Source organism: Giraffa tippelskirchi, chromosome 4 (genome assembly GCF_054371585.1).
Source record: "Giraffa tippelskirchi isolate mGirTip1 chromosome 4, T2T-mGirTip1v1.2.pri, whole genome shotgun sequence".
NCBI classification, from domain to species: Eukaryota; Metazoa; Chordata; class Mammalia; order Artiodactyla; family Giraffidae; genus Giraffa; species Giraffa tippelskirchi.
Window position 1 is genome coordinate 64522722 of NC_137278.1, and position 17476 is coordinate 64540197.

The 17476-nt window shown below is 36.3% G+C and overlaps 1 protein-coding gene across 5 annotated transcripts in view; it reads left to right on the top strand.

Annotated features, from left to right (window-relative positions):
- The window catches only part of PNPT1 (polyribonucleotide nucleotidyltransferase 1), a 58393-nt gene that overhangs the window by 25839 nt on the left and 15078 nt on the right, over nt 1-17476 (top strand). For all 5 annotated transcript variants that reach the window (XM_081589528.1, XM_081589529.1, XM_081589527.1 and 2 more), the window contains exons 12-18: nt 3295-3391; nt 3882-3984; nt 8238-8308; nt 10127-10163; nt 12069-12135; nt 12222-12311; nt 15150-15203. In XM_081589528.1, the coding sequence (XP_081445654.1) occupies nt 3295-3391; nt 3882-3984; nt 8238-8308; nt 10127-10163; nt 12069-12135; nt 12222-12311; nt 15150-15203 (519 nt within the window). The remainder of the gene's footprint in view (nt 1-3294; nt 3392-3881; nt 3985-8237; nt 8309-10126; nt 10164-12068; nt 12136-12221; nt 12312-15149; nt 15204-17476) is intronic.

A 17476-nucleotide genomic window follows, 5' to 3' on the forward strand; every position in this document is an offset into this window, starting at 1 on the left:
TATATAGAAAACTATAAAACACTGATGAAAGAAATCAAAGAGGACACAAACAGATGGAGAAATATACCGTGTTCATGGATTGGAAGAATTAATATAGTGAAAATGAGTATTCTACCCAAAGCAATCTACAGATTCAATGCAATCCCTATCAAGCTACCAATGGTATTTTTCACAGAACTAGAACAAATCATCTCACAATTTGTATGGAAATATAAGAAACCTCGAATAGCCAAAGCAATCTTGAGGAAGAATGGAACTGGAGGAATCAACCTGCCTGACTTCAGACTCTACTACAAAGCCACAGTCATCAAGACAGTATGGTACTGGCACAAAGATAGAAATATAGATCAATGGAACAAAATAGAAAGCCCAGAGATAAACCCACGCACATATGGACACCTTATCTTCGACAAAGGAGGCAAGAATATACAATGGAGAAAAGACAACCTCTTTAACAAGTGGTGCTGGGAAAACCGGTCAACCACTTGTAAAAGAATGAAACTAGAACACTTCCTAACACCGTACACAAAAATAAACTCAAAATGGATTAAAGATCTAAACGTAAGACCAGAAACAATAAAACTCCTAGAGGAAAACATAGGCAAAACACTCTCCGACATAAATCACAGCAGGATCCTCCATGACCCACCTCCCAGAATATTGGAAATAAAAGCAAAAATAAACAAATGGGACCTAATTAAAATTAAAAGCTTTTGCACAACAAAGGAAACTATAAACAAGGTGAAAAGACAGCCTTCAGAATGGGAGAAAATAATAGCAAATGAAGCAACAGACAAACAATTAATCTCAAAAATATACAAGCAACTTCTGCAGCTGAATTCCTGAAAAATAAATGACCCAATCAAAAAATGGGCCAAAGAACTAAACAGACATTTCTCCAAAGAAGACATACAGATGGCTAACAAACACATGAAAAGATGCTCAACATCACTCATTATTAGAGAAATGCAAATCAAAACCACAATGAGGTATCATTTCACACCAGTCAGAATGGCTGCTATCCAAAAGTCTACAAGCAATAAATGCTGGAGAGGGTGTGGAGAAAAGGGAACCCTCTTACACTGTTGGTGGGAATGCAAACTAGTACAGCCACTATGGAGAACAGTGTGGAGATTCCTTAAAAAACTGGGAATAGAACTGCCATATGACCCAGCAATCCCACTGCTGGGCATATACACCGAGGAAACCAGAATTGAAAGAGACGCGTGTACCCCAATGTTCATCGCAGCACTGTTTACAATAGCCAGGACATGGAAGCAACCTAGATGTCCATCAGCAGATGAATGGATAAGGAAGCTGTGGTACATATACACAATGGAATATTACTCAGCCATTAAAAAAAATACATTTGAACCGGTTCTACTGAGATGGATGAAACTGGAGCCCATTATACAGAGTGAAGTAAGCCAGAAAGAAAAACAACAATACAGTATACTAATGCATATATATGGAATCTGAAAGATGGTAACGATAACCCTATATGCGGGACAGAATGAGAGACACAGATGCATGGAACAATTTTATGGACTCTGAGGGAGAAGGTGAGGGTGGGACGTTCTGGGAGAATGGCATTGAGACATGTGTATTGTCATATGTGAAACAGAGCACCATTCCATGTTCGATGCATGTGACAAGGGCTCGGGGCCGGGGCAGTGGGATGATCCAGAGGGATGGGAGGGGGAGGGAGGTGGGTGGGGGGTTCGGGAAGGGGAACACATGTAAACCCATGGCTGATTCTTGTCAATGTATGGCAAAAACTATTACAATATTGTAAAGTAATTAGCCCCCAAGTAAAATAAATAAATTTATAAAAAAAAAAAATAAAAATAAAAAAAAAAAATAAAAAGAAAGTGATTTTAATAATACATAGTTGTGGGGCTTCCCAGGTGGCGCTGGTGGTAAAGAACCTGCCTGCGAAAGTAGGAGACGTAAGAGATGTGGGTTCAGTTCCTGGGTCAGGAAGATCCCTCGGAGGAGGGCATGGCAACCCACTCCAGTACAAAAAGAAAAGTGGTAATAATAATAGAGTCGAATACCTTCATGACTCTCTGGGATCATAGGATAATATTTTAAATGTTTTGTTACTAATTATTTTTCTAAGTGCAACATAAAGCATAGAAATTCATATTAAAAATTATTCCTGTCTGACAAAGACACAATAGATATCTCTCTGTGGCCATTTCTTATGTTCTGGCCACTTTCAAGTTATATTTAATAAATCAAATGCTTAAGAGAACAGTGCTTAGAACTTGGCATGAATCAACTGTTAAGATAATAAGATAAAGTAGCTTAACATTTAAAAGCATAAGCCTAGGCAGACATCTTTATTCAGGTCACAGCTGTCAGTTACTACCTGGGTGATCTCAGGCAACTTGCTTCTCTTCAGGCCTGTTTTTTCTTCTGTAAAACAGAGATAACAGTAATAACATTTATCTTACAGATTCCTGTCAAGATTAAAGGTATTTAAATAAAAACATGTAAAATACCTGGATTATGAAAGAACTTGATAAATGTTAACTAAAAACTAGTCAGCAGGGGGCTTTCCTCACTGATAAAAGAATCTGCCTGCCAATGCAGGACACATGGGTTCGATCCCTGATTGGGGAAGATCCCACATACTGTAAAGCAACTAGGCCCATGCACCACAACTGTTCAGCCTGTGCTCTAGAGCTCAGGAGCCACAATTGCTGAAGCACTCATGCCCTAGAGCCCATGCTCCACAACAAGAGAAACCAAGACAATGAGAAGCCTGCACACTGCAACTAAAAAGTAGCCCCTACTCGCTACAACTGGAGAAAAGCTCATGCAGCAACCAAGACCAAGCACAGCCAAAAATAAAGAAAGAAAAGAAAATCTATTAAAAAAAAAAAACAAAACAACTAGTCAGTAGGGATTTGTAATGTATAAAGAAAATTATTCCTCTATTTGTGAACTAAAATAAAAGTTCCTAAGGCAAAACAGAGAGACTACTCTTAAAAATATCAGTTAAATCTTCTCATAAAATGGTTGGCTGGATATGTCAGATAACAATTAAATAGTTGATTTTAAATCACTATTGTACTGGTAGAAAGCAAACTAAGTTCCCATTAATGGTACATTTGAGGTATAATAGTTGTGTCTCTCCTACTTAAAAACTTTTGCTTAGAGGACTAATGTTCAGTCAGTTCCTTTGGCTCAATTCAGTAGTTGATTGATTTGACACTGTGAACTTAAAGAGAAATTTTATCTTCCAAAAAGAGAAAATCTTTGTTTTGGTTTGTCTTTCTTCTATAGAAAAATTTCCAGAGGTTGATTCCTATGAAATAATAGAATCCTTCAATGTTGCTACAAAGGATGTTTTTAGAAGTATTATTTTGAATGAGTACAAAAGGTAAACATATCCTTTTTTTTTTCTCCATATCCTTTTTTGATGGAATTGAAGCATGCACTCTCTGCAAGTTTCCTTGCAAGGGACAACTAGCTAAAAGCTCGAAACTAGGATTTTTTCCTTCAAATAACAGGAATTAATTATATAATGTTTATTTTATAAATGGATACCTGTTGACGAGTGTGTGGATTCTGTCGATATGTTTTGACTGTCTCTCTGTAGGATTCATGTGTAGAGCATTGCTTCAAAGCCATGACTGCATGTCAGAATTACCTGCAGAACTTTTAACAAGTGTATGTGTCACAACCCCTGAGATTTCTAATTCAGTGGGACTTAGGATCAGGCCCAGGTATCTATATTATTTTTTAAAGTTCTGCAGGTGATTATGATATGCAGTTCAAGTAGAGAACTTTGTGGTAGTGATCAAGAGATAATATGTGATTTTTCTGACTTACAAGGCTGCTGTAAATAATTATTTCCTTTATTACTATAGGTGCGACGGTCGAGATTTGACTTCACTTAGGAATATAAATTGTGAGGTAGATATGTTTAAAATTCTTCACGGATCGTCATTATTTCAGAGGGGACAGACACAGGTAATATATGTAAAAAGCTGCAATTATTTGCTAATACATGATTGTTAGTTAGTCCTAATAGAAGTATATTTGTGTAGGTTTTTAGCATATGGAATATATTATCTATTCAGAATAAGATCTGATTTTTTAAAAATATGTTTAAAGATATTGAACATATCAGTTGCCCCCAAGAATTTCCTCATTGCTGTCTGGTGTCTTCTTCCTGCTCCCCTCCCTTCTTAGGCAGCTTTCATCACTGCGAATTAGTTGCATTTTCTAGAATTATCTGGTAGTTTTATTACATCTTTCTTTTAATCTCAGGTATACGAAATTAAGTCACTCATCTCTCTCTTTAGTCACTAAGTCGGTCACTCATCTCTCTCTTCTTCTTTTTAGTCCCTAAGTCATGTCCAACTCTTGCGACCCCATGGACTGTAGCCTGCCAGGCTCCTCTGTCCATGGGATTTTCCAGGCAAGAATACTGGAGTGGGTTGCCATTTCCTTCTCCAGGGGATCTTCCCGACCCAGGATTGAACCCAGGTCTCCTGCACTGCAGGCAGATTCTTTACCAACTGAGCTATGAGGGAAGCCCAACCTTTTTTTTGGCTGTACCACGTGGCATGTAGGATCTTAATTCCCTGACCAGGGATTGAACCCCTTGTCCCCTTCATTGGCAGTGTGGAGTCTTAACCACTGGACCACCAGGGAAGTCCCAAGTCACTCATACTCCTCAGTTTACGACATTGTCACTGTTGGTCTATTCAAGGCTCTCACTTGTTTTCTCCATTTAGCCTGAACCTCAGTCCTGTTCTTTTCCTTTACATAGGCACCTGTTCTCTTACATTTAACATATATTTGTATGCATTGTTTCATGTATGGTATAATGCTTTATTTTAATTATGTAAATCACTAATTTTGCCCACCTAATAGGTACAAAGTGGTATGTCATTGCTTTCATTTGTATTTCCTGATGAGGAATGAATATCTCTTTATAGGATAGCCAATTAACATAACAGCTGTATAAACCATACCCTGTGGGGTGCATACCTCCAGGGCACTCCTATAGATAGTGTCCCTAGAGTTCAACAAAGTGGTAGCCCTAGTTTAGGTTTGCTCTTTCATGAATTATCTGCTTATATCCTTTGACCGATTTTTTTTCTTTTTTTAAAAATATGGTTTACTGTCTTTTTCATGCTATTTTTTAGTGAATTCTTATGTGTTTTAAATATGAATCCTTTTTAGCAACCACAATTTGTATGTATCATCTCCCTCTTTGCCATAAGCCTTCTAGCTTTGTTCGTGGTAGTCTACTAGAGGCATACCTCAGATATACTGCAAGTTCAGTTTCAAACCAGCACAATACATGTCACAGCAAAGCAAATCACACAAATTTTTTGGTTTCCCATCACACATAAAGCTTACGTTTTAAACTATCTGTAGTCTATAGTACATAGTATGATAGCATTATGTCTTAAATAACTGTGCAAACCTTAATTAAGAAATACTGCTAAAAAAACACTAACCATCATCTGAGCCTTCAACAAATCAATCTTTTTGCTGGTGGAGGTTTTGAAAATTTCAAGAATTAACTACAATGTGACACAAAGACAAGAAGGGAGTAAATGCTGTTGGAAAAATGGTGCTGACATACCTGCTTGACACAGGTTTGCCACAAACCTTCAGCTTGCTTTTAAAAAAATCATTATTGGCAAATAATTAAAAAGTTAAACACAATACAGTGAAGTACAGTAAAATGAGGCATGCCTATATATGTCTACAGTGAGCCTAAAATCTTTAGTTTTGAGATCTTCTTTAAGAAGTCCTTACTCCAAAGGCATAGAATTATGCACCTATTATTAACTTTCTAGTTTTAGCTATATCTGTCTTGGAGTTTATTCCTATAAATGGTGTGAGGCAAAACCCTCCAGAGTGAATCAGTTTTGCAACAGTGTTTACTGAAAATTCATTTTTTCCCATTAATTTTTAGTCACCTTCTCAATTGAAAATGTACATTTTTGAACTATATACTCTGTTCCATTGTTTGTGAGTTCCCTGGGCCAGTGTCAGACTCCTTTAATTATTATAGTTGGGGGATATATTTTAATACCTGAGGGACAAAACCTCCCTTTTTATTCTTCCTTCCCTCCCCCGCAAAATTGTCTTAGCTATTCTGGTACCTTTGATCCTTCATTTAAATCAGTGATTTAGATTGGCTTTGCACTGACTTTATGGAATGAGTGAAATATGATATTTTTACAATTTCAATCAGTCTTTCAATAAATATAATCTGTCTTCTTTGATTTGTGTTTTCTTTTATGCCTTTTGGTAAAAGTTTATTATTTTTATTTTTTTGGCCATGCTGAGTCGCTTGTGGGATCTTAGTTCCCCAACTAGGGATTGAACCTGGGCCCTCGGCTGTGAGAGTGTGGTGTCCTATCCACTGGACCACAAGGGAATTCCCAAAAGTTAAAATAAATAGCTCCATTAAGATATTTTGTATACTTTTGTTAACCATTCTTACAATCGCTGCCTTTTAACTGGAGTGTTTTGTTCATTAATGTTCAGTTTAATTATTAATTGACTTTAGTCTGTCATTATTTGTTTTTTGTCTAGCCCCTCTTTTTTTTTTTTTTCTATTCCTTCTGCCATCTTTTTGGATTAATTGAATATTTTTTAAAATCTCCATTTTAATTTGTGTATTTGCTTTTTTTTAGCTATACTTCTATATTATTTTATATGGTTACTATTAGAGAATATGGTATACATCCTTAACTTTTCATAGTCTTTTTACAGTTAATTTTTCCCACTTCACACAAAATGAGTGAAGTTTGCACCCATTTAGGTATATTTGCCCCTCATTCTATCCTTTATGCTGTATTTACTTCACGAGTTATATCTACATGTGTTACAACTCTACAAGGCAACATTATGACCTTTATTTTAAACAATTATGTATTTAAAGAAAAAAAAGACTTTTACGTTGACCCACATATTTGACATTTCTGACAGTTTTTATTTCTTCCTGAAGATCCAAGTTTCCATTTGGTGTTATTTTCCTTCAATCTGACAAGACTTCGTTTAGTATTGTCCTTTGGATCTTATGATAACAAATTCCTATTTTTCATTTATCTGAAAATGTCTTTATCTTTTTACAAAGAATCTTTTTGCCAGAATATAGATTCTGGGGTGATATCTTTTAGCACTCAAAGAAATGGCCTATTCCTTTTTGTTTTCCTTTTTCTGATGAGAAGTCAGGGCTCATTCATTTATCATTGTCCCTGTAATTGATTGTTTTATCTGGGTGCTTTCAAGGTTTTCCTTGTCTTTGGTTTTCAGCAGCATGACTGACAAGTGTGGTTTTCTTTTATTTATACTGCTAAGAGTTTCCTGAGCTTTAAACCTGTAAATTATTGTATCTTTCATCAAACTTGAGAAATTTCAGCTGTAATTTCTTCAAATATTTTTTCTATCTCATTCTCACTTTTCTCTCATACTGGGATTGCCAGTACATATGTTTAGGCCTTTTGATATTATCCCATAGGTCCTGGAGGCTGTGTTCTTTTTTTTTCCCCGCTTTTTTTTCTATAGGTTGGGCAATTTCTTCAAATCCTTGTTCATATTCACTGACTCTTGCATTATCTTATTTGCATTATATTATTTTTCAGTTCTAGAATTTCTATTGGTTCTTTTTTATGTCCTTGAATATAATTATAGTAGATATTGAAAATCTTTTGTCTTTTAATCCAACATCTGAATCCACTCAGGATCTGTCGCTATTCATTGTCTTTTAAGAATGGGCCCCTATTTTCTGTTTTCTTGTAGGTTGTATCCTGGATGTTATGAATGATACAGTGTAGGGTCTCTGGATTATATTATATCCCTCCAGTCTTCTTAGATTGACTTTTTTTTTATTTTTTCCAGTTTTAAGCAGGAAGTTTTATTGGCTGAACTTTTATTGAGGATTCCTTTATGGGCAGGTTTATAAATACTCGTCTTCTTGTCCTCCTCCTCCAGCATTCCTAATACCTTTCATATGTAGTCTATGTGATAGTAGACATCTGGATTATTGAGATTTACATATAATATTTATATGTAAATAGTATAATTTCTAGTGTTTACTGTACCTCGAATAAATGTTTATTGTACCTTGGCAAGCTTTGAATAGAATGTACTTATTTCTTTAAAAGCTAAATGAGTTTTTCACATGTTTTTTCCGTTTTCATCTTTGTTGTTAGTAAATTAAAGCTTGAAGAATTTTATTTTTTCTTTTTTAGGTGCTTTGTACTGTTACATTTGATTCATTAGAATCCAATTTTAAGTCAGACCGAATTATAACAGCTATAAAGTAAGTTATGTTTCCTGGTTATGATGTTATAATATATAACTCATGTGGCATATTATCATTATTTCTTAAAACCTGTATCTCTATACTTAATTTTTCTGTTTACATAGTAGTGATGGCAAGGGTTTTTTTGTGCTATATTTGTCTCCTGACTTACTTATTCAAACAAAGCATTTAATTCTCTAGCATGGGTACATTTATTCTCTTATCTCTAGAATCATTACTGAATAGATTTTTCTATTAATAATAAGCAAGAATCCCAGTTCCCAAAAAGAATCTAGAAGTTGTTAAATGAAAAAAAAACTTATCTAATTCTAAGGTACATTTGAACTTCTGTTTTAAAAAATACTTGGTTCTCCTCCTCTGTTCCTAAAAAGTCAGCAGTAAAATCATGTTGATCAACTTTATATGATCAGAATCTATATTACAGTCCTCACCAACATTTCTGCAGCAGAGTTCTGAACTCACAGCCACAGATTTTCCTCAGTGCCTAACAGGGTTGCTGCCTTTCCTTTATTAAGGGTCTCAAGTGACCAAAGGACTACGTCCCATTTCCTGCTTCCCAACTGATGAAGATAATCACCAGTACCTTCAAGATTGTTGTTACTTAGTCACCATCCCACTAGGCTCCTTTGTCCATGGGATTTCCCAGGAAAGAATATTGGAGTAGGTTGCTATTTCCTTCTCCAGGGAATCTTCTTGACCCAGGGATCAAGCCCAAATGTCTTCGTGCCTCCTGCCTTTGGCAGGCAGATTTTCTTTTACCACTGAGCCACCAGAGATGCCCATCTTCAAGACAGCATCACTAATTATTTTTCATGTATCTAATAAAAATAACACAGCTGTATAAGACTTGAATGTTCATCATAATCATGATTCTTTGTGGCAGGGGAGCTCTTACACTTCTGTATTTTAAATTCCCACCTAGGCCAAAACTTGGTTGCCCTGCTTTTCTTCATGCTGACTCCTTTCTTCTAGGAGGCAACACAGCTTCATAAGTGTGTGTACTGGGTTTGCCTAGGGTACCTCTCTACGTTCTAGTCCCAGGTCTATAACCTCTGTAAGTGAGGTAGTACATATCACACACCTATGCTGGTCTTTTGTCTTCTTACCTTAATAAAGTGCAGGTACTTGGCTAATGATCCCTAGGCTCCTCTCTAGCCCCCCGAATCTATGATTGCTTTAGTCTTCTGGAGGTGTCTTGTTTTCAAGTTTCTTTCCAAAAGGCTGTAATTTATGGTTGTGCAAATCCAGCCCTGGCTCAAGACTTTCTAAATCCTCTGTACAGAGAGGTAGTTGCCTTTTGTAATACCACTGTGTCAAGAACCTGTGTATGCCTGTCTTTGCCTCAATTAAAAAAAATTTGGTTTCCTGCTTCCAGGAATTTTTTCTTCTCATCTTTATTCTCCCCAATGTTGTACATTCAATAACAGTTCTCTCTTTTCAGTCTTTTCAAACCCTGATAAAAATCTTTGCCTGTCAGATCCTCTGGTTGTTCTCAGTTACATTTAGGATTCTCACTAGTTATTAATGCTTTAAAATGTGTCTGTTGTCTTAGTATTTAAGTCTGGATATCTAAGTCTTTATTTGAAGCAAAATTGTTTTCTTAAATCTGTGTAGAATTCATTCAAAAGCCCTGACCCTGGTAAGGGGACACAACTGTCTCTGACATTCATCCTTCTAATTCTTCTGGTATTCAATTTCAGACCAATTTTCCTTAATAACGAGTTGTTTTTTAAATTCCCTTACATCTTTTTTCATTGTTTATTGAATAAATTTATATCTGCATGATGTCTTTAATATTATGCTTTTTGTTTGTAGTGGGATAAAAGATAAAAATTTCATGCTGCACTATGAGGTAAGGTGAATTTTTCCCCAGTATTTTATTTTGAAAGATTTTTACAGTAGATAACCTGTATATCCACTACCTAGGTTCCTGCCATTGACATTTTACTATGCCAGTTTTATCATATATCTATTAAGGTTTGGGCACTTACTTTAATGCTTACAGAGGGATTTAGAGGGTAGAGAGACAAGTAATACCTTTCCAACCAACAACATCCTGTTCTGAGTCAATACATAAAGGCTAAAGTATAGTAGACAAAATTGTATTAGTCGAGAAAGAGTTGTAACTGTTCACATGTATGTCCAACAAGTGGGGCTTTTCAAATACTTCAACTGGCAAATCACCATCTCCCTTTAGTTCATTTAAATGTTCATATTTTTACTCATTTGATTAGCAGCAAAAGAACTGATGTATTTAATGTTAAATCATTTTATGTATGATATCAGTACATGTAATTGAGTTTTTGATTAGCTTTTCTAAGGCACCAGACATGACACAACCATATAGCATTCTAATTTTAGTATTTGAAGCACACAGTTTGGGAGACTAGTGTACAGCAGCAGGCCTTTTGAGTGGCTGTTGTTGGCTGCCCAGATTCCCAGCATCTCAATTTTGTTGAATCTGCTATAGCTAATAGAGAATATTTCATGAAGAAAATATATGCTAGAGAATATGTAAACCTGGAGTTTCTCACAGGTTTTAAATCCCTAATATCCTATTTGGGATATATACAGATGCTAGAGAAGCCACAGAGGAATTATAATTGATAAGGCAAATCTTAGGTTAAGAACTGAAGAGCACATAGCAATCTTTTAAAAAAATCTTAATAAAGTCTTTAAAAAGGGCACCTGCAAAAAATAGAGCTCTAGCTGATAATTGGGAAAAGAGGTGAGGGCAGAGGCAGGAGAAAGATATGGGCTGTAATGCTATTTTATTTCATTTTTTTAAAAAATCTTTTTATCATAAAATACAGATACTGAAAACCATATAAAACAAAGGATGACTTAATGAGTTTTCATAAGACAGACATCCTTGTAACTACCACCAAAGTCATAGAATAGAATGTCTCCATGTTTTTCATCCCAGTCTTAAAAACCTTCTTTACCTAAAAGTAACTACTCTTCTAAGTTTTATATTAATAATAATCTCTTCCTTGGGTTTCTATCACACATACCTAGATAGAACGGTGTAGTCTTGTCCATTTTTTTTAAATTTGATATTAAGTCTCTTTTAATTTATAGGTCTCTCCTCCATCACATTCTTTTCTTTACAGTCTTTCTGTTGAAGTCCCAGAGCCATCTGACCTGTAGTATTCCCCACAGCCTGGGTGCTGATTGCACTCATGGTACAGTTCAGTGGTCTATCTCCTGCAAATTGACCACTAGATCTAGAGGCTTTATCAGATTCATGTTCCATCTCTCTTTTAATAAAATATTTAGTTAAAGTTAGTGGAATTCCAAATTTTTACAGGAAATTTTTCAGTTTTTTAAAACAACTACATCTAGTTTACATTCTTTTAAGACAGAATATCAAATAAAATAGTTTGCAACTCTTGGCTAAAGTAATACTGTTATTGGAAAAGATCTGTTTCCTTAATGTGCATTTTTTTAAATTGTGTATTTCTTGTATTATAAAAATATAGTATTTTGTTATTGTTAACAATTTAAATGTTATAGAAGTTTGAGTTGTAAATCCTCATAACCATCCATTTCCTACCCCAGGTCATATAAACACTAGAAATAGCTACTTTTAGCAGTTTGGTATATGTCTTCGGGGTCCAGACATTTTCTGTGTGTATGAATGTACTTTTTTCTTTTTTTAACAAATATGGGATTCTATTTATATTTGTAACTTATTTATATATATGAGATATCTTTCCATGTCAATTGTATATGTACGTGGTTTTTTTTTTTTAAGTTTCCTCCCTATGCAACTAATGAAATTGGCAAAGTCACTGGTGTAAATAGAAGAGAACTTGGGCATGGTAAGTACAAATCTCTGTATGTACATGATTTTATTAAAGAGACCTAGCTTTTTTTTTTTTGCTCATTATTTTCTGTTCTGATTTAGGTGCTCTTGCTGAGAGAGCTCTGTATCCCGTTATTCCTAAAGATTTTCCTTTCACCATAAGAGTCACATCAGAAGTACTAGAGTCAAATGGTATGGTTTTGAAACATTTTTCCTATTGAAAAAGAATGGACTCCCTGTTATAGTTTTAGCTTTTCATAAGTAATGTTTCATTACATTTATTACTGTAGTACCCAAAACCACTGCAAGAGAAAAATGTGTTTAATCATATACTTGTCTGAATCTCTGTTCTTACCTAATGATATGTTTTGAAAACAATATAATATTTTAAAAAGTTTATCTTTGTGTCTCATTTACAATAGATCCAGTTTTGGTTATTTGTTTCCTTATTTTTATAAACAAACCATAGAGCAAGGCCAGATTGGAAAGAGGAAGGGGGGAAATATAGTGAACTGTTAAGCAGGGGACACTTGTCATGTATCACAGATATAAGAAGATACCACAGAGAGAAGCTGGGTTTAAAAAGTCAAATTTATATTTTTATTTTTTCAAAAGAAATTATCTTTTTTTTTTTTGCCATGCCATGCAGCTTGTGGGATTTTAGTTCTTTTAGATCCCCAGCCAGGGATTGAACCTAGGCCTTTGGCAGCGAGAGCACAGAGTCCTAACCACTGAACTGCCAGGAAATTCCCAAAAGTCAAATTTAAATTAAAACTCAGTCCGCAGGTCAAGGAAAGGTAGCATAATCATTAAAGGCAGAAAGGGCACCAGATTCTCAAACACATAACCTACCTAGATCAGATGGTTATAGGTATTTTCTAAAAAATACCAAAGCTCAAAATTTAAACTAGGACTTTCAGTTCTTTACTGGGTGCGATTAGGCTATAGCTTTTGCCCCAGTGAGAGAGCTGCTGCTAGGTTGCTTCAGTCGTGTCCAACTCTGTGCGACCCCATAGACGGCAGCCCACCAGGCTCCTCTGTCCCTAGGATTCTCCAGGCAAGAATACTGGAGTGGGTTGCCATTTCCTTCTCTAATGCATGCGTGCATACATGCTAAGTCACTTTAGTCGTGTCTGACTCTGTGCGACCCTATGGACAGCAGCCCGCCAGGCTCCTCTGCCTACAGGATTCTCTAGGCAAGAATACTGGAGTGGGTTGCTATTCCTGTATTTTTAACTGCCTTCTAGTTAAGCAAATATGCCAGCAAATTTGGAAAACTCAGCAGTGGCCACAGGACTAGAAGAGGTCAGTCTTCGTTCCAATCCCAAAGAAAGGCAATGCCAAAGAATGCTCAAACTACCGCACAATTGCACTCATCTCACATGCTAGTAAAGTAATGCTCAAAATTCTCCAAGCCAGGCTTCAGCGATACATGAACCGTGAACTTCCAGATGTTCAAGCTGGTTTTAGAAAAGGCAGAGGAACCAGAGATCAAATTGCCAATATCTGCTGGATCATCAAAAAAGCAAGAGAGTTCCAGAAAAACATCTATTTCTGCTTTATTGACTATGCCAAAGCCTTTGACTGTGTGGATCACAATAAACTGTGGAAAATTCTGAAAGAGATGGGAATACCAGACCATCTGACCTGTCTCTTGAGAAACCTGTATGCAGGTCAGGAAGCAACAGTTAGAACTGGACATGGAACAACAGACTGGTTCCAAATAGGAAAAGGAGTACGTCAAGGCTGTATATTGTCACCCTGCTTATTTAACTTCTATGCAGAGTACATCATGAGAAACGCTGGGCTGGAAGAAACACAAGCTGGAATCAAGATTGCCGGGAGAAATATCAATAACCTCAGATATGCGGATGACACCACCCTTATGGCAGAAAGTGAAGAAGAACTAAAGAGCCTCTTGATGAAGGTGAAAGAGGAGAGTAAAAAAGTTGGCTTAAAGCTCAACGTTCAGAAAACTAAGATCATGGCATCTGGTCCCATCACTCCATGGGAAATAGATGGGGAAACAGTGGAGACAGTGTCAGACTTTATTTTTTTGGGCTCCAGAATCACTGCTGATGGTGATTGCAGCCATGAAATTAAAAGACGCTTACTCCTTGGAAGGAAGGTTATGGCCCACCTAGATAGCATGTTTAAAAGCAGAGACATTACTTTGCCAACAAAAGTCCGTCTAGTCAAGGCTATGGTTTTTCCAGTGGTCATGTATGGATGTGAGAGTTGGACGGTGAAGAAAGCTGAGCGCCGCAGAATTGATGCTTTTGAACTGTGGTGTTGGAGAAGACTCTTGAGAGTCCCTTGGACTGCAAGGAGATCTAATCAATCCATCCTGAAGGAGATCAATCCTGGGTGTTCACTGGAAGGTCTGATGTTGAAGCTGAAACTCCAATACTTTGGGCACCTCATGCGAAGGGTTGACTCATTGGAAAAGACCCTAATGCTGGGTAGGATTGGGGGCGGGAGGAGAAGGGGATGACAGAGGATGAGATGGTTGGATGGCATCACCGACTCGATGGACATGGGTTTGGGTAGACTCCGGGAGTTGGTGATGGACAGAGAGGCCTGGTGTGCTGCAATTCATGAGGTCACAAAGAGTCAGACACGACTGAGCGACTTAACTGAACTGAACTGAGTTAAGCAACAAAAGAGGCATGCTGGTTTTTCTGGTAGTTTCTTAGAAGCAGAATCTCTAGTTCTGCTGTCCAATAGAACTTTCTTTCGTGACAGAAATTCTCGATCTCTGTGCTGTGCTAAAATCAGCTAAAAGACTGAATTTATTTCAAATAATTTAAATTTAGCCACACGTTGCTAATGGCTGTCACATTGTCTGTGCAGCTCTGTAGTCTGTGGTTTAGGAGAGCTTGCCTTAAGTGCTTTTAAAAAGAAGGAAGGAAAAAATATTGAATATTTAAATTATAAATGAGTAATTTGTAAGGAAATAACTAACAGTAGCAATTTTCTACATTTAACAAAAATCAATATTAAAGCAAGTATTTTCCTTTGTTTTTATAGGATCATCTTCTATGGCATCTGCATGTGGTGGAAGTTTAGCATTAATGGATGCAGGTAAAAGAATTATGTCTCAAAACTACCAAAGCTTATTTATATAATATAGACTTAATCAGTAATAAAATATAGGATTTTTTAAAACTGTATTTTAGCAAGACTTGATGAAGTCAGATTACAGATTACCAAACCAGGCCGGAAGGAAGATAAATTAAAAAGCACAGTTTCAACTACAGATATCTGCTGAAATTCTTATTCTTGGTTAAAAGTAATAAATTGAAATTATTTATTTGGTGACCCCTTGGGATTTCTGAGAGCTCTGCAGTTGACACCATTCACTAAGGAAGGTTGGCTTAGGAAGCAGAAGTATTAGGACCCATAAAGGAAAATAATTTATGTAATTTTTCAGTCATTTTAAGCAAACCCTGGGAAGAATGCCACTCATAGAAGAGTACACAGAACTTGAGGAAGGAAGACTGCAAGTGGTTCAGTATAGTCTCTGGATCTGAAACACCAAAAAGGAAAGAAGCAGCATGTTAAGAGACTCTGAAAACAGTATCTGCCAGTTACCAGTGATGCTATTTAAGAAGAAAGAGAAGAGGAACCTAAAGACACTCAAAGAGACTACACACAGAGTTCCCTATTAAGTTCTTACATTTACAGGACAGAAAAGGAGAAAGGTAGAAAGGATGATATAATGAAGAATGAAATGAAAGAATGGTATAAATGTATAATGTGTGTTCAATCACTCAGTCATGTCCGACTCTGCAACCCCATGAATCATATGTAGCCCACTAGGCTCCTCTGTGCATGGATTTTCCAGGCAAGAATACTGGAGTGGGTTGCCATTTCCTTCTCCAGGGGATCTTCCCGACCCAGGGATTGAACCCACGTCTCCTGCATTGGCAGGCAGATTCTTGACCACTGAGCCACCATGATACTATTATCTAAAAACCTTAAGGCAAAGCAAAAAAAGCTAAAGGCAATTAAAGGCACTTTTCTAGTTCTGTTCAGTGGAAGGAAAACATAACCTGATATTTAAGGTAGCTGGTTAAAATACCATTTCTATTTTCACCTTCATATATTAATTCAACAAATCTTTATTGTGTGCTAACTCTGTGCCAAGCACTGATCTAAACTCTTGGGACATGGTGGTAAACAAAACAAAGTCTCCTGTTTCATGCAGCTTTCATTCATCACTCTTACAATCTCATATTGGAAAACACAGAACAAATCCTGAAAAAGGTGAACTGAAAGATAAAAGGTCACAAGAGAGTCTTTATCTGCTCTAAATGAATTCAGATCTTCATGTCTAGACAGAAACTCATCCTAAGTAATGAGAATTTCAGGATAAGATAACTGAACCAGTTTGGCAGTATTGGAGAAATCATTGAGATTAGTATACCAAAGAAACAAAGAATTCTTACTTTTGAAAGATATATATATTTCCTGTAAAGTGTAATAACCCAGTGAACTTGACAGTGACCCTAGTGTATAAGTATTTTAACAAGGAGGGAGAAGAGAGTCACTCCAAGTAAGCCATGCCATAGAGCAGAGGGAAGATGCTGCTTGTACAGTGTATCTAGAGCTCAGCTTAGCAGTTGTGACCCTGGCAGAAAAGGATGCAGAAATTGATAATGGGTGATAAGTATACCGTTTATAACTAGTTGAAGGGTGAGCAGCCAGGACTAGATAATCTGATCAGTAGGTTGGAGAGAGTTCTGAATTGGAGCTTGAAGATGCTCCATCCTAAACCTTGTCCTTAAAAACTGCCTAAATATGTTATTGAATTAACTAAGAACACTAGTCTGCCAATAAAAAAGATACTGATAAAAAGTAGTATGTGACTAATGTGTTAAATGACAGTTTCGATCTCTTAATAAAAAATGTTAACATTAAAAAATAAGGAGCCAAATAGAAAAAGAAATGGACAAGAATGAATGTCAGATTCTGTGGGAAGAGCCAACAAATGGTATTCAATTCAAATACATGAGTGCTTGCAGTGTCTTACATCAGACGCTATCTATGCTACAGGGGTACCCAGTTTTTTAAAAGTTTACAGGAACAAAAACAAAGATATTAACACATCAAAGAGATAATACAAATATGTACAAGGCACAAATATGTACAATATGGATGAAGAACTAGGTTGAACATAATTGGCTTCATAGAGACAGCTACATTTCATTTGAATTTAAAGCCTGAGTGGTTGTTGACCAGGCATATTAGCAATAAGGCCCATAATGTGAAAGGAGCATGTGCAAAGTTATGAAACAGTATAATGTGTTTCTGAAATATATTTGAAAGCCGTGATGATGTAATACACTGGGACC